Below are 21360 nucleotides of genomic sequence, written 5' to 3'. Positions count from 1 at the left end.
GGCCAAGCTCCAGGAGTCCAGTCCAAGAGAGGGAAGAGGGATTCTATGAGCAGGGGGCATCAAGATCATGATGGGGAAATCTACAGAGACAACTGAACCAAGCTCATAGGAACTCACCAACTTTAGACCAACAGCTGTGTAACCTGCATGAGACTAGACTAGGCCCTCTGCATATGGAAGACAATTGTGTGACTGCGTCTGTTTGAGGGGCCCCTGGCAGTGGGATCAGGCTCTATCTCTGGGTGCATGAGCTGGCTTTCTGGAGCCCATTACCTGTGGTGGGAAGCCTTGCTCACCCTTGAGGCAGCGGGGAGGGACTTGGTCCTGCCTCAACTGAATGTACCAGGCTCTTCTGACTCCCCATGGGAGGGCTTGCCCTTTTGGAGTGGATGGGAGGGGTGAGTTGGGGGGGGCAAGCTCAAGGGGAGAGAGAGGAGGGATGAGAGGGGGATCTGTGGTTGGTATCTAAAATGATTTTAAAAAAATTTTAAGATAAAAAAAAATAAAATAAAATAGAAAGGGGGGAAAAAGAAATAGGTCATGGAAACTAGGTGTTCCAGGAAGAACAGAATAATGTTAAGTTTAGGAGTCAGCTGCTGGTTCAACAATAAAACTTTGTAATTTGATGTATGTGCTTTTGGGGCTGGGCATAGTGACACACACCTTTCACCTCAGTACTCAGGAGGGAGAGGCAGGCAGTTGAAGGTAAGTCTGGTCTGCATCCCCAGTTCCAGGCCAGCCAGAGCTACATAGTAACACCCTGAACAGTAACAACAACAACAACAACAAAAAATATGCTTTTCATTTTGGTATTAGCCAAAATATAGACAGCAAACTGTAGTATATTCATAAAATGGAAAAGTGAAAATTGCCAATCTGTAGCCCTGTATGGCAATATTAATAAATTTCACAAATGCAATGTGGGAACAGAAAGCAGCATCATATAATATGCATATTGTGCTATCTTTAAATATGTAAAGAACACTGTTGATTGTCAGATACATCTCTCGCCCTCCCCTCTTCTTGAGATCCACTCTTTCCTTATTAGTATATTTTTCATATTTTAAATTAATTAAATGTTTTCCCACAACCTTATACACGTAATGCATTCTGATTACTCTCACACCCCACTTTCTCTTAACCCCCCACAAGCCTGTCCACCTGCCTTCCTCCCTACAAACACCTTTCCCACATATATGCTTTTTTGCTTTGTACTGTGACCCACTGAATTTAACCACGGTCTGTGTGATCATGGGTTTGGAACTACCCATTGTAAACTTTAAGTCTACATCTCATGACAGTGAGTCACCTCCAAAAAATTTTGTTTTATTTCAGTTGATGTTCTCATCTTAGCTGATCCAAGTGACTGAAAATGACAAGTTGGACTCACTGACCCAGTCACTCACTAATGCCTAGACTAGGGCAGCCATGCCATATAGCCCTATCCCATGATCTCTGGCATGGACACCTGACACAGAAGGGCAGATGTAAGTTAATGATAAATGAGAAAAGGGAGGGGATGGCTAGTAATACCGAGGCTTGTTAATGAGGAGATATAATTATATGCTTTGTATTTTCAACAAAGAAGTCCAGGAAGGGGTCAGCCTACACACTGTTATGAAGGTCACATTCCAGCCAAATTAGACAGTGGATGATACTTATTAATTTAACTCAGATCAAACTTTGGGAGGCTGGAACAGGAGAATTGCTAGATCCAGTCCAAGGCTGCATAGTGAATTCTAGGCTGAGCTATATAGCAAGACCCTGACTCAAACACAGATCACTTCGTGTTATTACTGAGCTGAGTGAAAAGAGCACCCGGAACATGTCTCATTCACTTTACATGTAACTGGGGCTGTTATGTGAACGCGCCGGTAGTCAGAACTGGGTCTGCAAAGCAACAGTTCATCGAGTCTTAGTGAAATTGAGGAGAAATGTCATGGGGTGGTAAACTACTGTACAATTGCACCTGAAAGCAAAATCACCAAAAGGGGATTGACTGCATTTACTTGCTTTGAGTGATAGCTTATTAATTTGGAAGTTCCAATTAATATAAAACTGTTTTTAAAAGCTTGGAGTAGTCCTTAACACACCAATAGAAAACACAGTAGTGCCCACCCAGAAAACCATGTTAATTCATCGGGAGCCAGAGGGAGACTTGGGCAACACACAAGTCCATCTGAGACGTTTGAAGTTTTCCTTTTTACACTATCTAAAGCCAACCAAAGCACCTTGAAGTCACACTAATTCACAATGACAGTAACACCTCTGGTTATGTCTTTTCCCCCCAAGACTGTCCTAGAACTCTCTCTGTAGCCCAGGCTGGCCTCAAACTCAGAGATCTGCCTGCCTCTGCCTCCTGAGTGCTGGGATTAAAGTTATGAGCCACACTGCCTGGTTTCTGGTTATGTATTTGTTGTTGTTGTTTGTTGTTTGAGATAGGGTTTCTCTGTGTAGCCCTGGCTGTCCTGGAACTTGTTTTGTAGACCAGGCTTGCTTAGAACTCAGAGATCTGCCACCTCTGCCTCCCGATGCTGAGATTAAAGGCATGCATCACTATCACCCGGCCAGGTTGTGTCTTAGTGATAAGATCAACAGAACTCCAGCTTGCAATAGATTATCTCTACAGAAACTCTATTTTAAAATAATTCCTTCAAGAGCTGGAGTGATGGACAGCAGCTAAGAGGACCTGCTGGTGTTACAGAGGACCCAGGTTTGGTTCTCAGCACTGACATGGCAGCTTATAGAGAAACTCTGCCTGTAAGCTATTCCACAGAAGACTACACTACCTATGCTTTTAGAAGTTACTTCAGAGGTAATTTTGTCAAATTCAAAAATTCTAAAATCTGCAACACATAATTATTAGCCAAAGCTTTTAATTTGCTAAACATTTGTTGAGGATCTATAGTAAGATTATGGGAATGGAAATGACTATATTTAAGTTATCTCTCCATGTCTGCTGGGAAATTTCCTATGGCTAATTCTCTCACTCAGTTTTCTCATCTGAAAAAAAAAAAATAGGAGTAATGGCTGAAGAGATGGCTCAGTGGTTAAGAGCGCTGGCTGCTCTTCCAGAGGATTCCAGTTCAACTCCCAGGACCCACGTGATGGTTCATCTGTGACTTCTGAATCTCAGAGGAGTTAACAACCTCTTTTTATTTTTGTGTGCATCAGTCATGCCTGTGGTGCATAGATGACAGGCATGCAGACAAAACACCCACACTGCTTCAAACGGCACAGCATTGCGATTGACCTGACTGCAGCAACAGGGAACGAAGAACCGGCAGAGACATCCAGAGAAAAGCTGGGTTTCAGTGGGTGGTGCGCTCTGATGGAGGGGAGCTAGCCGCTGGGAAACTCCGCATGTTTATTATACACAGCTGAAGTTCTCCTTCGAGAAGGCAGGTCATCTAGTCTCCATAAGGAGTCTTTATAGGGAAGCCGTCTCAGGCTGCAGTCACCCCCAGGAGGAAGCTGTGGTTGGTAGTTCTTGCACATCCTGTCAACATCTGTGCTCAGACCAGGGGAAGGACTAGCAATTCCCTTGGCTCTGAGGCACTGGGATCTGTGACATGGCTGTTGCTTAAGTCAACTATACACATTCACTCAGGACTTCACCCACTCCTTACACCCATATACATAATACAAATAAAGACAAATTTTAAAAATAGGAGTAATCATTTACCTCATAAAATCGGCTCAAATATATTAAAATGGCTAATATATAAAGATTCTCAACAGCAACAAAACCCAGTTGACACAAGCTAAAGAACAAAATGAAATCAGCCAGGCATGGGGCTCGTGGCTGTAATTCCCATCCACGCAGCAAAGCAGGACAATGGTTGTAAGTTCCATTCTAGCCCAGGCTACAGAGTGATAATACACTTACTCAAAAACCAAAACCAGCCAGGCAGTGGTGGTGCACACCGTTAATCCCAGCACTTAGGGAGGCAGAGTCAGGTGGATCTCTGTGAGTTCGAGGCCAGCCTGGTCTACAGAGCGAGAGCCAGGACAGGCACCAAAACTACACAGAGAAACAAAACCAAAAACCAATAAAACAAAAAAAAAAAAGTTGGTAGGACATTGTTAAGCACTTCATGACTTTGCATTCATTAAGTGGCCTCATTTGTGTACTGGAAATCTATTTCAACTGGAAGAGTTCTTGTCTAGTATGAATGAAACTCTGGGTTGGATCCCTAGCAGGACATAAAATCTGTCCAGGTAGCTCCTGCTGGAAATCTCGGTACTCAAGAGATGGAGGAAGGAAGATCCGAAGTTCAAGATTATTCTTGGTGGCAAAACAAGTCGGAGCCCAGCCTGAGACACAGAATATCATGCCTTAATGTGGGGGTCCCTTTGTTAAGAGTTGATAAAGATTCCTAAGCAAAGACTGGACAGATCATTCAGTGGTAGATTTTAACTCCCCCTTTTGGGTAGCTCACAATGGCTTGTAACTCTAGCCCTAGGGGATGTGACCCCTTTTTCTGGCCTCTTTGGAAACACACACACAAGAGACATACACTGAGTGACTCACAAACAACCCACCCCCCCAAACAAACAACCAAAGATTCCTAGGCAGGGTGACTATCCCAGGTGTGTTCCCTCACCTTGGGTGCCTTCCACTCATGCAGCATGTGAAATCCTTCCTCCTTTCTGTCTCCTGAACACTATTTTTCAGAATTCTCTGTGACTGATTTAACCTTCCACCCTACCTCAAATGGACGGAGCGTCTACTATTTCATTGCTATAATTCCAAAGGGAAGAAGATAGCCCTGTCCAGAGAGCAAGGAGTCTGTGTGAGCAAGAAGACAGCTCACAGTGATAAAACCTCAGTGTGACAGCTTGTCTTCATGTCTGCTCATGCCTGCGAACCAGGAAGCATTCAAGTCATGTGCTCCGCTCAAGGAGAAATGCCCCATAAACAGGTGTCAGAGGAAGGTACTCGACCAAAGCCAGACAACCTCTGCCACGAGGAGGTGCCAGGAAACTCGGGAGTTGCTATTTCACCCATCAGCAAGATAATTACTGAGTCTGAGTGCTAAATAATCACTGAAATAGTAACATTTTGCTTTGTCTCATGAAAGTTGTATTCAGATATAAATACAAACATGCATAACCCCGAGAACACAGTCACTAAAGGGCAGCTGGGGGAGATTCAGCAACCCCAGGTCTGGGCATATAGCCAAGTTGAAATCAGTGTATCAAAGAGACGTTTGTACTCGCATTTTCTTTGAAGTATTCTCAATAGCCAAGAACTGGAAACAACCAAAGTGTCTGTAACAGCACAGGCATGAATTTTCTGGATAGGACTCCACTAAGACAGGAAATAATCTGAAGAACTGACTAAAGGGATTACAGGAATTTAAGAGACTTCTCCACAGCAAAGGAAACAGCTAACAGAGTGAGTACACAGCCTATATTATAGGCTCTACGGGGTGGGAAATATCTTTGCCAACTATACATCAGACAGGGAATTAATATTCAAGATATATAAAGAAGTGTAAAAGTTAAATACTAAGAAACCAGATTATATAATGAATGATTGGGCTAATTAAGTAAACAGACAGTGTTCTAAAGAAGAAATACAAATAGCCAATGGATACTTGAAAGTGTTCAAACATCCCAAGGCATCAAGGAAATGCGAATTAAAACTTCTTTGAGATTCTGTTTCAGCTAGGCTTTGTGGCTCATGCTTCTAATCCCAGCACTCAGGAGGCAGAGGCAGATAGGCCTCTGGGAGTTCAAGGCTAGCCTGCTCTACATAGTGAGCTCCATGACAGCCAGAAATACAGAATGAGACTCTGTCTCAAAGATTTTGTTTCACCCCACTCAGAATGGACAGTATCAAGAAAACAATAGCAAATGTTGGAGTTGGGGGAAGGTGAATCGTTATTCATTATTAGTAGGAATGTAAATTTGTATATCCACCATTGAAGTCAGGGGTGATGTTACTTGAAAAACTGAAAGTGGGTCTATTATATTATCTACATATACCATACTGGGGCATATGCCCAAGGGAGTCTAAGTCAACATACCACTAACCACACAGCCAGAAATGGAGCCAGCCTAGGTATTCATCAAAGATGAACAGAATAAGAATATGTGATACATATACACAATGGAATTCTATGCATTATAAAATCATCCATTTGCAGGCAAATGGATGCAACTGGAAATCATTATATTAAGTGAAGTAAGCCAGATGCAGAAAGACAAATACTGCCTGCATATATGAAACCTGGATTTAAATTATGTATTATGCATATACATAAACAAAGAGAAACAATGTGTATATAACAGATCAGTGGATAATACAATACACACACAACAAAAATTGATTCAGCCTTTACAAAGAGGAATTCTGTCATTTCCTCATAGATGAACATAGAAGACATTACAGGCGTCTCCTGCTACAGGCTTTTTTGTTTTTGTTTTTGTTTTGAGACAGGGTTTCTTTGTGTAGCCCTGGCTGTCCTGGAATTTGCTCTGTAGATCAGGCTGGTCTGGAACTCACAGAGATCCTCCTGCCTCTGCCTCCCAAATTCTGGGATTAAAGGTGTGTGCCACCACTGCCTGGCAATTTTTTTATGGTTATTATTGTTGTATATATTTTACACCTGTCTTCTCCCAATCTAGAGTAGTCTTCATTCCTTTAAGAATGTCTTCCAGGGGCTGGGGAGATGGCTCAGTGGTTAACAGCACTGGCTGCTCTTACAGAGGATCTGGGTTCAATTCCCAGCACCCACATGGAAGCTCATAATCACCTATAACTCCAGTTCTGGGGGTCCAATGCCCTCTTCTGATTGCTGTGGGTACCTTTGCACACATGGTATACATACGCTCGTATAGATGCACACACACACACACACACACACACACACACACACACAAATATATATAAAATATATTTTGGAAAAAGAATATCTTCCAAAGAACACAAGTTTTTATTTTGGTGAAGTCAATTTATTGGTTTTATTGTTATATAGTTTTCCCGTTTACTGTTCTAGTTTAAAAGTCTTTATCTAACAAAAAGCTATTAAGACTCTTCACAGCTCGGCACTGGTAGTGCACGCCTTTAATCCCAGCACTCAGGAGGCAGAGGCAGGGGTATCTCTGTGAGTTCGAGGCCAGCCTGATCTATAGAGGGAGTTCCAGGACAGGTAGGGCTGTTACACAGTAAAACCCTGTCTAGAAATAACAAAGCAAAACAGACTCTTCACTGTAGGCGGAAGTTTCTGTCTCAAGCTGCTCCCAAGTAGCCACACAGAGACTTAATATTAGTTATAAATGCTCATCCTATGGCTTAGGCTTGTTACTAACCAGCTTTTACAACCTAAATTAACCCTAAGTGCTACCACATGGCTCATTGCTTGTTACCTCGTTTTGTACACATCCTGCTTCCTCTGATTCTGGCTGATGACTCCTCTCACTCTGCCCTTCCTCTTAACAGCATTCTCTGTTTGGTTCTCCCCCTAACCTTATCCTGTCCAGCTATTGGCCAGTCAGCTTCTTTATTAAACCAATCACAGCAACATATATTCACACAGTGTAAAGGAATATTTCACACTTCACATATGTTTCCCTGAGACAATTTTGAAGGTCAGTTCTTACATTTAGGACTAAAATCTATTTTGAGCTAAATTTAGAAAATGGCATGAGGTCCCTGGCATGTTAAAGGCCACCCTCTGATTTCCTGATTCACTAGGTCTGGGTGGGATTCACGGGGGATTTCCTACACTTCCCAGGTAATGCTGAACCTGCAGAATCAGGGGCCTGGTCCAGGGCTGCATGTTAAAAACACTAAACAAGGAAAGGTTTTCAAGCTTGGCCGTTTATTAGACCTGGGAATGTTTTAAAAATCTGGATATATTGGTCACATCCAGATTAGCAGTATCCAGGATCTCAGTGGAGAGTGGAAGACTAGCTCAAACATCAGTGTCCTCAAAGGTTTCTAAAAGTGGCTGAGATTGAGGACCACTGCTCTGCAATCGTCCCCACCAAGTGTCATCAGTATCCCCATGTGTCCTGCTGGCTGTCAAGGTAGTGCGAGGGTCAGGACAATGGGTTTCAGCTTCTCTTTTGACATAAATCTGGCAATTTCTTCCTTTGTAAAAATAAAACCCATGTTTCCTACCATTTCCTAGAACATAGGAAGGTTCTAACAGCAAATAATATCTTTACCATTGAGAGGATTTCTATGCACCAAACATATTTATAAACCAAGTTGATCTTCAATCTAATGACACTCCTTTTCTTTCTTTTTTTCTTTCTTTCTTTCTTTCTTTCTTTCTTTCTTTCTTTCTTTCTTCTTTCTTTCTTTCTTTCTTTCTTTCTTTCTTTCTTTCTTTCTTTCTTTCTTTCTTTCTTTCTTTTCAGAGCTGAGGACCGAACCCAGGGCCTTGCGCTTGCTAGGCAAGCGCTCTACCACTGAGCTAAATCTCCAGCCCTGACACTTATTTTCTATAGTTGGGTATTTACACATAGTTTTTGTAGAGAAGAAAAACATTTACCCAAACCACCCAGTACCCTTCCCCCTCTCTAACATATACAGGCAAAAGTACGTGCCACACAGGTGTACTTCAAAGAAACATTCAGTTTTTCCAGAAATTGGGGCATTAAACAAGAGTCCTTTACTCTTGTGTTCACATTTCTTTTTTCTTTCTCTTCGCAGGGACTGTGAATGAAGAGGAAGCATCTTGGCAAAAGGATTAGAAAGAAACGTGCTGACAGGTGAGACCACACTCTTCTACTTTTCTTCCGGATCTTCCTCCTCTTTCAGAGAAACATTCTTCACATAAGAATCATGACATTTTTACGACTGCGTGAAGAAGGCAGAGCAGGCATGACCAGCAACAGTTTTTAAACTCAAAAACCTACATAAGGCTGGCTGGATAGCTCAGTGGATAAGGGTGCTTGCTGTATAAGCCTGCTGTTGTGAGGTCCATCCCCAGGATCCACGTAGAGGCAGACAGAAAGATCTGCCTCCGTGTGTCTTCTGACTATGCACGGATATCATCCAGATACACAATAATAATAAGAAGGAATTTTTTAATTTAAAAAAACAATTGCGGGCCAGCGGTGGTGGCGCACGCCTTTAATCCCAGCACTTGGGAGGCAGAGGCAGGCGGATCTCTGTGAGTTCGAGGCCAGCCTGGGCTACCAAGTGAGTTCCAGGAAAGGCGCAAAGCTACACAGAGAAACCCTGTCTCGAAAAAAAAAAAAAAAAAAAAAAAAAAAAAAAAAAAAAACAAAAAAAAAAAAACAAAACAAAACAAAAAACAATTGCACAGGGAAATTGAGAATGCACAAGGAACTAGGCTATACCACAGGCAAGCACAAATTTTCCGACCAGGGGGATAATAATGTCGGCCAAAAAACCAGAGCTCTTCAGACAGCTCTGGTAATCACTTCTGAGACTCACTAGGCAAAGGAGCTACAAGAATAAATACTACAGATATTCGGAGATGAAGCCATCTGGCCCATCGTAGCCATTTTACTAGGGGAACCCTGGTTTCCCTCGGCAGGAGGAAAGTATGTGCTCAGTCAGGATATCACTTCACTGTGCCCCTACCATCCCCACCCACCTATATACATTCACAATTGCGTGTCTCCAGCGTTTCACATGCATGTCCCCTCTCCCTCTCCTGCATCATCTATCCATCGCAGTCAAGGGCCCAGGGGAGGATCCTGGGAAATCAGTCCTCTCCTTCTGCCTCAGTCCTCTCCTCCCGCCTCCTTCTCAGCTAAGCAAATCTGGTACAACTCTTTCGGGCCCATCTCTCTCCTCCCATTTCTTCCCGCAGGCACACTGTCTCAGAGCAGACACCCCCACTGCTCTGCCTGGGTCTGTCCCCTGGCTTCCACTTGGGCCCAGCTTCAATCTATTTGTGACCCCACCCGTCCTAGAGAGCTCCCCCAACAGAAACTGTGTGTCACTGCGTGGTTCTATTTACTCTTCACGAATCCCACCACCCAGAGGACAGTCTCAAATTCCAAGCTATCCAACTCATTATGTTTCACACTCTGCCTCTTCTCACATTTCCCTTTCCACCACTCCTAACTTCAGAGTTCTGTAGTTCTGTAGTTTCGCCAGTGGCTCCCTTGCCTTCGAGACTAATGCTTCCTTCGTGGAAGTGGTTTTCCTCTTCCTTTGCCTCGCTGAAAGTAACTTATATAGAAATTAATAGTCGGCTACAGTCGGCCGAGGCTGGTGTTTTTCTCGGGCGCCTATTTTTACCTCCTTGATCCGTGTATAGCACGGTTTTAAAAGTCCCTGTTTACCTTGACAGCGTTTGCTCACGATGTGTCCCTTGCAATGTACCTCCCCTAGGGTAGCAGGAACACTGTCCTATTCAGTGTTTGGTATTAAACAGTCGTCCAACAAATACTTGACGGCCTAGTATACGCTGAATATTTTATGTGTATGGACAAAGTGGTCAACAAAGCAAAGCAGGACGCTTCCCTGCCATTAACTGGAAAGCAGCATGTGAAATACATAGATAAATGAGTATAAAAAAAGAGTCAGGTATGGTGGCTTATGTCTTTAATCTCAGCGCCTGAGAGGCAGAAGCAGGCAGATCTCTGGTTCTAGGCGTCTATATGTGAGTTCCAGGGCAGTAGCCAAGGATGTGTAGATATGCCCTGTCTCAGTAAAGCAAAACAAAAACAAAAACAAAAGCTATGAAGAGAATAGCCGGGGCGGCGGTGGTGCACTCCTTTAATCCCAGCACTCAGGAGGCAGAGGCAGGTGGATCTGTGTGTTCGAGGCCAGCCTGTTAAACAGAGAAACCCTGTCTCAAAAAAGAAGAGAGAGAGAGAGAGAGAGAGAGAGAGAGAGAGAGAGAGAGAGAGAGAGAGAGAGAGAGAAAATAAATCACAGTATGAAAGTGAATAGAGGGCTACTCCCGAGGGAAGTGACATGTAAGCCGCTAAGGTCGGTGGGTCTCCACGCATAGGAAAATAGAGAAGCTAAGGACAGAGACGACGGGGGTGAGATGACGTAAACTTTGCAGCAGAGAAGTTTTGGTTTGTGCTTCAAGCGTGGAGAGGGGCCCTGTCTGGTTTGCATCTTTACGAAGGTCGCTCGAGTCGGCGACGTGGCCGAGGCCGGAAGGGAAACTGAAACCCGAAGCTTCAGTGGCTCGCAATGGGCGGCGGCCGCAGTCAGAGGGAACCGAACGGGAACCGGGGATTTACGCAGTTAAAAAGGCTGTTCCAGGCTCAGAGCCCGGAGCGGCCCGTCCGCCCAGTGTCCCAGCCCAGCGCTCGGCGGGAGGGGCCGGAAGAGGAAGTCGGGGCTGCATCTCGGAGGTCCGGGTACCGCCTGCGCTGCCCGCGCCCCGCTGCCCGCCCGCGGGATGGGGCTGCTGCACTCGCTGCACGCTCCCGCGGCCGTCCTGCTCTGGAGCTGTCTGCTGGGACTGGTGAGAGCCGCACTCCCCTCCCCTCCGCTCCGCTCTCCCCTCCCCTTTCTCTCGCTCCCTTTCCCCTCCCTCCTCCCCTTCCCCTCCCCCGTCTCCTGCCCTCCATCCAACCCCCACCCCTCCACCCCCGCTCCGGCCCTCCTACTGTGCACACCCGCGGGTCCCAGCATTCCTCACCCCGCTGTGCCCAGAAATCCTGCGAAATGCCTACCCCGGAAGAAACCCGCGGGCTGGAGGGGCTTCTTTCACCTTGGTCCTGAAGCTCGCTCTCTTAATTTTTCAGCGTGCCGGCACGTTTTCTTTTTAATTGAAAAAATTCACTTCTGTTTTGTTGAGTAGCCCTTCTTACTGCTGCTTTTTACCCGGGGGGGGGGGGGGGAAGCAAAACCGGGGTGGGACGGGACGGCAGGGACGGACTGGGTTCCAGGTGTTAGCGTTCTGGAGTGCTCTTTAGTTTTAACTGCGCTCACATACGTATTTCTCTCTATAACCTTATGAATATCTGTACGCTTTCCTTCCATTCCAGTACAGTTCTGTCTCTGTAAGGTGCGTGTGATTATACTGTGGGGATTTATTTTGTGCTTTTGTTTTCTTATGGGGATACTTTAAAATCCCTTTAAAAAGAAAGTATGAAAGTGGCCTTGGAGGTTTTTAGTTTGAAATCTAAAGGAGTCGAAGTCTAGTTAAGAAAAAATAAAAGATAGGTGCACACATACCCATATTTGCAAAAATGTTTTAAAGTTCAGCATCAAGTAATTTGAGTTCTAATTGGTGACCAAGAATCTAGCTTTCAGTAGTTTAGATTTTGTTTCTGTTCACTTTCTTTTCTGGAGTTTCGGGTTGGAAACATTTATCAGTGTTGTTTGCACAAGGTTGTGTAAACAGTGTATGTAGTCATTTTCTGGAAAAACTAACTTCTCTGGAGAAGACTGTTTTATTATTACTCTTGCTTTAAAGGGTCAGCGAGAAAGTCTAAACTCAAAACTGTTTTTTTAAAAAAAAAAGTAGCCTTTGGTGTTCTCGATCATACTGGAGAGAACAATACAATACAAGAAGTATTTTGAGGGGAGAATAGCAACACAGTAGCATTACTTTATGTCTTTAAGGTGTGTACTGAGTAATCAGACCAGTGACTTTTAAGTCCCAAAGAACAACTCAGAGGGTATGTAAATGTCCTGAATCTATAATTTATATGTTAAACTTAGCACTCATTTCATTGAACCTCTCAAGATGATTAAGAAAAAATGTTTACATACTTATATCATAGTAATCCTTTCTCAAGATAAATCAATATTTAGCACAGTAATACATCAACTCTTGGTAAACTACATTGTCAGGCAGTGGTGGCACATGCCTCTCCCAACACTCTGATGGCAGAGACAGGCAGATCTCTGTGAGTTTGAGGCCAGCCTGGTCTGCAGAGTGAGTTCTAGGACAGTCAAGGCTACACAGAAACCTTGTCTTGAAAACACAAAACCAACAAAAAGAAGTGATAACCCACACTGTGGTTGTTAGTAGAGAACTTGGAAGATCTAACAGTGTAGATGCATAGGGTAATGGGTTACATATTTAGCAAACCATCTTTAAGTACTGCCCTGGTATAAGTACTTGCCCCACCCAACCCCTGCCTTTTTTTCTGAAACAGGGTCTTGTGTAGCCTAGGCTGACCTTGAGCTACCCAAGAATGACCCTGAACTTCTGATTGTCCTGAGTGCAGGGATTACAGGCGTGGACCACCAGGCTCAAACCCAAGGCTTCATGAATGGTAGACGAGCGCCCTACCAACTGAGCTTCATTCCTAGCCTTCTGAGGAATAAGGGTATTTTTTTTTAATGGTTGGGGGTGGGTGGGTGATATGTTTCTGTGGTTGCAACTTTAAACATATCCCTTTTCTGGACAAACTGCAAGGTTTCCAACTACTTTTGTAGTAGTTTTGCTCCTGATACTCATTGTAAGGCTCAACTAAAAGCATCCAGGAATACCTGTGTGATAAAGTTTGAATGTCCTGCTACGTGGACATTGCCTCTTTCAGGTTAGTCCTTTAAACTCAGCTTCCCACAGAGTCAGAGGTTGGACAAAATGAAGACAAATTCTGTGCTAGAATGTACCATGTGTTGCTTTTAGCCTGATTCCAAACAGAGTCATCATTCCATCTGTAAGTTCATGAGCCTGCCTTTCTACTGTCTACATTGCTGTCAGCATTCTGCTCTCCTGTTCTTTCTGCAGAGTGGCCCTGTTAAGCTCTTTTTACAGCATTGTAGATGTTCTCTAGCCTGCTCCTCCAAACTTCCAGACTTCTCCTGCAAACTAATGTCAGTGGCTTATGAGCCGTAGCATCAGCTATAGTCATAAGCAATGATCTTCCTTCATGGTACCAGTTTTCTGTGTTCATTAGCTTCCTGTCACTATGACAGAATGCCTGAGAAGTCACCTTAAAAAGAAGAATGAAGCCCGGTGGTGGTGATGCACGCCTTTGGTGCCAGCATTTGAGAGGCAGAGGCGGGTGGAACTCTGTGAGTTCGAGGTCAGAGAGTTCTAGCTAGGGTTACACAGAGAAAGAAACCCTGTCTCAAAAACCAACTGAACATATGCTTTAGCTACCAAGGCTACTACGTTTTGTTTATTTTGTGTATGCTTGTGTGTATCTGTGCACACGTGCCCATGGTGGAAGTCAAGAGTTCACCTTGCAGGGCTTTGTTTTCCATCATGGTTTCCATGTGGGGCCCAGGTGTGGAGCGCAGGTCATTAGGCTTGGTTGCTTGTGTTTTCACCTGCTGGCCCATCTCCCTGCACCTCTCTTCCTTGTGGATTTAGAGATAAATGTGTTCACAGAGAAGACGGGAAGAACCCATATTGAAGGAGGTGGGTGTTGGGAGCAATATTCTAAACATTTGAGGATGTCTCTGCATGCCTCCTGCCCCCCCCCACCTTTTCTTATTATTCTTTTCCATCACTCTGTCCCTTTTCTCTGTCTTTCTAGGCAATGAGAAATAAGACAAAAGGAAAGTATTCTAGCTCTTTTTAAAGTTATTTTTTATTGTCTTATTTCTTTATGGGGGGGGCATGTATGCCAGGGCATATGTTTCATGCTCAAGGACAACTCATGGGAGTCATTTCTCTCCCTCCTCCATGTGGGTCCTGGGATCAGACTCAGATTGTCATTTTTGGTGACAATTGTGGGTACGAGCTGAGCTATCTGGCCAGTCCTTCTAGCTCTCATTTATGTTTTTATTATTTATTTTTGATTGTTTGTTTTGAGACAAGGTCTCTGTATGTATCCCTGGCTGTCCTGGAACTCAGAGAAATCTTCCTGCCTCTACCTCTGATGCACCATCACTGCCTGGCTTTCATTCTTCTTTTTTATTTTTTGAGACAGAATTTCTTTGTGTAGCCTTGGTTTGTTGTTAGAATCTTAGATGTTTTTTTTTTTTAAATAAAAAAACCCAGAGCCAGATATCAGGGTGAAAGCTGAAAGACCAGAGATGCAGAACAGCCAGCCACTAGTTCTTACCTCTATGAAATCCTCAGGCTAAAGAGATTAAGTTCCTGTTTCCTCATACCTTATATACCTTTCTCTGCCCAGATATAACTTCCTGGGATTAAAGGCGTGTGTGCTTCCTGGTACTGGGATTAAACGTTTGTGCTGCCACTGCCTGGCTCTGTTTCCAGTGTGGCCTTGAACTCAAAGAAATCCAAATGGATCTCTGCTTCCAGAGTGATAGGATTAAGAGTGAGTGCTACTACCTTTAATCCCAGCACTCGGGAGGCAGAGGCAGGTGGATCTCTGTGAGTTCGAGTCCAGCCTGGGCTACAGAGTGAGTTCCAGGAAAGGTGTAACGCTACACAGAGAAACCCTGTCTCAAAAAAACAAAACAAAACAAAACAAAAAACCCTGTGTGCTACCACTGTCTGATCTCTGTGCCTAATCTAATGGCTGTCCTCTGATCCTCACACAAGCTTTATTAGGGTATACAATCTATCACCACATTGGCTGGTCTAGCTCTGTAGCCCAGGCTGGCCTCGAACTCACAGAGATCCACCTGCCTTTGCCTCTGGAGTGCTGGGATTAAACATGTGTGCCACCATCGCCCAGAAGGCAGTTTTTCTCTTAAACTCTGCATTGGTGTATTTGGATAGGCAGTTGAAAGCTCTTGAAGACTTGAGTGAAAAAGCTTTATAATTCAAGGTGATTATCTTATACAGATAATCCTTAAAAGTACTCCTGCATCTCCTTAACCCTAGGAAGAGGTAGTAGTAAAAACCTGATGGTGGGACAAACAGGATTTGAGCCCACCCTTCTGCATGGATGTGAACAATGAAGTCATAACTCATAAAGGAGCAGGAGGAAAGCGTCAAGCTGAGAGGGCAGAGTGGCATTATTACATCACAGCAAAGAACCCTCCCAGGGATGTGGCCCTTCAGACAAGGGTCATAGTTAATCTTGTAAGAAAGTGACCCATCTTCCTCACAGAATGAGCTCTAGACAAGTGTGAATAGTTTCATTATTCCTCAGCTATTTAAATAAGAGTAATAAATAAACTCATCAGAGGACTTGCCCTCTTTAGGAAATGTGATCAAACCTGCGTATAAATAGTTTTATGAAAATCCTTAATTGCCAGCAAGCCTAATTATGACCACCCTCATGAAAGCTGTTGTTTTTATCTTAGACAGCTGCTCAGGAAGCCATCCTGCACGCGTCTGCAAATGGCACATCTTCACTTTCCAAGGACTATTGCATGCATTATAACCCCAAATGGACAAGGCTTCCAGGTTCCCTAGAAAATGCAGTAAGTGAAAAACATGATAATTATTCATAATAATATTGAATCTGAGTAATAACTGTATTTTAGGGTTATGGTATTTGGTGATTAAAAAAATACTTCATTGACTTTAGTCAAGTGTTTTCCTCCCCATAAAAGAAATGATTTAGGGAAATTTTTGTTTTTTCCTGACAGGGTCTCACTAAATAGACTTGACTAGCCTGGAACTCAACTATTGTCAACCAGGCTGGCCTCAAAGTCTTGGAGAACTGCTTGTCTCCGCTTCTAGATTGCTACCATTAAAGGCATGGGCCACTGTGCTGGGAATGATCAAAGAAAAATTTTATTTATTTTTACTTTATGTATATAGGTGTTTCGCCTGCATGTATGTCTTCATATCACATGCATGCCTGGTGCCTGCAGAGGTCACAAGATGTCAGATCCCTGGAGTTACAGACCGTTGTGAGCTGACATGTGGGAGCTGGGAATTGGACATGGGCCCTCTGGAAAAGCAACCAATATTCTGAGTTGCTGAACCATCTCTCTGGCCTCAGATTTAGGGAATTTTGAAATTCATACCTCTGACCCTTGCTATTTGTCATAAAGTTGGGTTTGTTGGTTAACTCAGGCCTAACAAGTGAGTGACATCCCAGCCCCTGAAGAACACTGGACTAAGTCCGTGTTGGTGTTTCATCGCTGAATGCTGTTCGGTGAGGTAAGGTATCTGTCTTATGAAAAACCTTTCTTCTTGGCAGACTTCTCTTAGCCTGATGAATCTGACTGGAACGCCACTGTGCCACCCTTCTGATATTCCTCCTGATGGCATAAAGAACAGAGCAGTGGTGGTACAATGGGGAGCCTGCCATTTGCTTGAAAAGGCCAGGATTGCACAGCAAGGCGGAGCTGAAGCCCTGCTGATTGCCAACAGCAGTGTCCTAGTAAGTTCTGTTGAGTAAGTTCTCAAGTCTCCCAGGAACTGGGTTAACTCTGTGTGTGTGTATTCTAGAAGCCGGGTTTTTAATAATCTTGTGGATTATTTTTATCAATAAGCATTCTAGATTTATTAATAAAACACTCTAGTCAGAAAGATTTGTCGTTTTTGCTGTATTTCTAGAGTTGAGATGACTTGGAGTCGTAGAGTTGAGACACATATATAGGTATGCTGTGTGTTTATACAGTGTCTGTCCCATATGATGTCATGGGAGTATATGTCTGTCTAAGTTCATGTTAAAAGGATTTTGTTTTGAGAACACATATATTATTAAGAATGAATAATGAAGCTTTGTTTTTATGATTTGATATAATATTTGCACTTCGTATAGTAGTATGTGTGATTTTTATTCTGTAAATGTATTAGTAGTTAATCAAGTTTCATATTTTTTTCTTATAGCTTCCTTCCTCAAGGAACGGATCTGAATTTCAAAATATGACTATACTAATTGCAGTTATAAGCCAAAAAGACTTTAGAGATATGAAACAGGTAAGTTAGTAATTGCACATTAGATGTTTATAAATGAAACAGTTGTTTCCGTTCAATCCTTAATTTTGATTATCCCTCATCCTCCACTTGCTAACAAGAAGCTTGCAGGGCTGAGTAAAGCCTCCAGTTGTCCGGTCTTCTCCGCTGTCTGATGAAATGTAGATGTTGCTGCTGTTCGCTAGGAGACTCATCCCTGTGTTTGTCACTTTGCCCTTCAGACTCTTGGAGATAACATTACCGTGCAAATGTATTCTCCATCCTGGCCTAACTTTGACTATACTATGGTGGTTATTTTTGTAATTGCTGTGTTCACTGTGGCATTAGGAGGATACTGGAGTGGACTCATTGAATTGTAAGTTTAATTAAACTTTTTATGGCTTCCTGATAAATGGTTTTATATAATGTTTCATGATAATCTTAATAACAAGACTACTTACATTTTTCACCTGAGTATATAGTGCCATGAAGGCCATTAAGACCAGATTGTAGGATTGTCTTTTTTTTTTAAATAGGAAAGTTGTAGACACCTGAGTTGTTTGTTCATAGGGAGACACTTACCTCACACCACATACTCTGTGGAGGCTGGTGAGATACTCAGGGGATAAGTGGTCACTGCACAAGTGTGAAGACCTGAGTTCAAAGCCCTAGAATTCATACAGAGCTGGACACAGTCGTGTGTGTCTGTAATCCAAGTGCTCCTGCAGCAAGATGGGGATCTGTGGCAGCTCGAAGGCCGATTAGACCTGTCTCACACAGGGAAGACGATGGTCAAGGACTCACACCCGAGGTCGTCTGACATCCACATATCTATTGTGGCAGGTGTGGATTCGTACAAGCACACACAGCGGCAGTTTCACAGTGTGAGCAGGGAACATGGCTTAGTGGTATAGCTTTGGCCTGGTGTGTTGAACACCTTTGGCCTGATTATGTGAACCACTGCACTCCCGAAAGAATACAATTAATGGTAATATGTAATGTATACATCGGGCAGTTCGTTCCCTTTTAAGAAATGGTTTTATGAAAGCCATGTATGGTGGTTCATGCCTGTAATAATCACAGCACTTGAGAGGTGGAGGTCATCCTTGGCTACATACTGAGTTCTACACCAGCTTGGGCTACATATGACCCTGTCCCAGTGCACTGCCCGCCCCCCACCCCACCCCATAAAATGAAGTGCTTTCTATCAGGTATGATGGTGCACACCTGTAGTCAGGAGGATCATGACTTTGACAGTGCCCTCCCTGGGTTACATATTAAGTTTAGGGCCAGCTTGTGCTACATAGCAAGACTGTGTTTCAGAAGGGGGACTGCTCATACTCTTTAAGACGTGGAATATGAATTTGTGAATCATTATGGCTTGCGTGTCTACTACTGTAAATATTTTTTATTTATTTTTCAGTGACAGATACTAAAGGCTGGCGCCTTTTCCCACTTAGGTACCACATTACTAAAACTTCTGTTAATGCCCTGACATCCTGATCTGGAGTTCTAGGGCAGGTGTTGGTGTCTCTGCGCCAGCTCTGCCCTGTCTCCAGGCCACTTGTCTAGAGTGGCAGATGCCACACACTTGTGACCATGACAGTCATCTGTAATTTCCCAGTGGGAAAGTAGTGTGTTGGTTAACAGTTGCAAATGTGAAAATGTTTAGACGTAAAATGTTATTCAGTCTGAAATCTGCAGTGAGCCCAGACTTAATGATCAGGGCCCGAAGATGCCCAACAGGAAGTTGAACTGGGCAGAGGGGAGGGAACTAGGGTCGGGAACCCGGGGGTCGGTTCTGTGTCACCAGGAAGAGACTGTTGGGACAGCAGAGACAGTGAGTGGTCTCCTTACCAAAGCCACCAGCTGCTCTTTTCTCCTGACACCATCTCTGCCCTGTGTTAGTGAGGTGATATTTGGGAGAATTCACGGAATGTAACATGACAGGACTGTGTCTGGTAATTTAAAAATCCTTCCAAATGCATCCAGGAGCACAGAATAGACATATAGTAAATATGAGTCTGCTCATAGGAGAATTTAAAGTTTATACTTGAGAAGAACTAGTTTTAGACTTTATGTAGGTTGATAATGTTGTTTATAAGTTTGTATCTTAAAATGTATTATGTCGACATAAATAGTTCTCCAAACTTGGTTGTATGAGCACCCGCAAACATTAATTTGTTAATATAATAAATGTCAACTGTTCTAACAGTTTTGTTTTCATTTAAAAAAATCGTATTTCAAAGTTGTGTAATGACAGATTATCTCTGGAGAGTAGAGATATAGGATGTTTTAGTTTCTAGATTAAATATTTCTTTTTGGTACTTTTTAAAGTACATTATCTTTGAGATTAAACTTAAATTGGTGTTCGAGAGGGATTTTTAAGAAATAACTGCGCTTGGTAAAGGCTTGCTGATGTGTGTGTGCATTTGTGCAGGGAAAACATGAAGACAGCAGCCGATGCAGACGATAGAGAGATGAGGAAAAAGAAGGAGGAGTATTTCACCTTCAGCCCTCTGACCGTGCTTGTGTTTGTGGTCATCTGCTGTGTAATGATCGTCCTACTCTATTTCTTCTACAAGTGGCTCGGTAAGACACCGGGTTTTCCTGGCAGCGGGATCAGGACCTATCCCTGAGCTCGAGCTGGCTTTTAGGAGCCCATTCCCTACAGAGAGACACCTTGCTCAGCCTTGATGCAGGGGGAGGGGCTTGGTCCTGCCTCAGCTGAATATATAGGCTTTGCTGACTCCCCATAGGAGGCCTTACCCTTTTGGAGGACAGGACGGGGAGTGGGTGGGAGGGGAGCAGGAGGAGGGCTGAGAGGGGGATCTGTGGTTGGTACATAAAATGAATAAGAACATTTCTAGGGCTGGAGAGATGGCTCAGCCATTAAAGACGAGGCTTACAACCAAAAATATAAAAAACTGAGTTTTATGTGTGTTGCATTGAGCATATATCCCCCCCCACTCGATTTACATTGCTAGATTTGTCTTTCCCTTTAAAACATTCATCTGAAAATTATGTTAAATAAAAAAATCTCACGCGAAAAACAAGTAAATAATTTGCTTAATGTACAAAAAAATGTCAGGCTTCAATTACTGAGATATTTTAAAATTCAAACAAAAAATAACTACACACACACACACACACACACACACACACACACATACACACACTTACTTATATATCCTCAGAGGCTGAGGTAGGATGAGTGATGTGGGTGTGAGGCCAGTCTGGGATACATAGTAATTTCTAGGCCAACCTAGGCCATAGAATTGTGTGTAAGACCTTATCTCAAAATACTAAATTATTGGGGCTAGAGAGATGGTTCAGCTGTTCAGAGCACATATTACTGCTCTTGTGAAGATCCGAGTTTGGTTCTTAGCACCACGTCAGGCAGCTCACAGGCAGCTGTCACGGTAGATCTCCAGGGAGATCTGGTACCCCTGGGCTCCTTGTAGCACTTGTACATACGTGTGCATACCCATATGCAGGGACACATATATACACATAATTAAAATAAAAATAATTTTAAAAGAGGACATCTCTCCTACCCTAAAGTATATTTTCATTTCCAATGAGAAATTTTCTTGAATTTATTACATTTACCTTGTTTACAAGTGAAACTTTCGATGTGAGAAGAAAATCATTCAACCTCCTAGTTACCCCAGCACATGGTACTAAATTAAGATTGGCCAATGTCTTGTGTAGTATTCCG

General features: G+C 43.4%; 1 protein-coding gene across 2 annotated transcripts in view; it reads left to right on the top strand.

Annotated features, from left to right (window-relative positions):
- The first annotated feature begins 11168 nt into the window (after positions 1–11168).
- Sppl2a (signal peptide peptidase like 2A) overlaps positions 11169–21360 on the top strand; it is a 35431-nt gene continuing 25239 nt past the window's right edge. Inside the window, exons 1-6 of one of the 2 annotated variants that reach the window (XM_028892698.2) lie at positions 11169–11423; positions 16091–16210; positions 16939–17121; positions 17574–17663; positions 17882–18015; positions 20080–20231. In XM_028892698.2, the coding sequence (XP_028748531.1) occupies positions 11358–11423; positions 16091–16210; positions 16939–17121; positions 17574–17663; positions 17882–18015; positions 20080–20231 (745 nt within the window). In that variant the 5' untranslated portion in view covers positions 11169–11357. The remainder of the gene's footprint in view (positions 11424–16090; positions 16211–16938; positions 17122–17573; positions 17664–17881; positions 18016–20079; positions 20232–21360) is intronic. The other variant, XM_028892699.2, reaches the window with a different exon arrangement.

The sequence above is a fragment of the Peromyscus leucopus genome, chromosome 4, assembly GCF_004664715.2.
Source record: "Peromyscus leucopus breed LL Stock chromosome 4, UCI_PerLeu_2.1, whole genome shotgun sequence".
NCBI classification, from domain to species: domain Eukaryota; kingdom Metazoa; phylum Chordata; class Mammalia; order Rodentia; family Cricetidae; genus Peromyscus; species Peromyscus leucopus.
The sequence above is the reverse complement of the archived record's forward strand: the minus strand, read 5'-3'. Positions and strand labels throughout refer to the sequence as shown.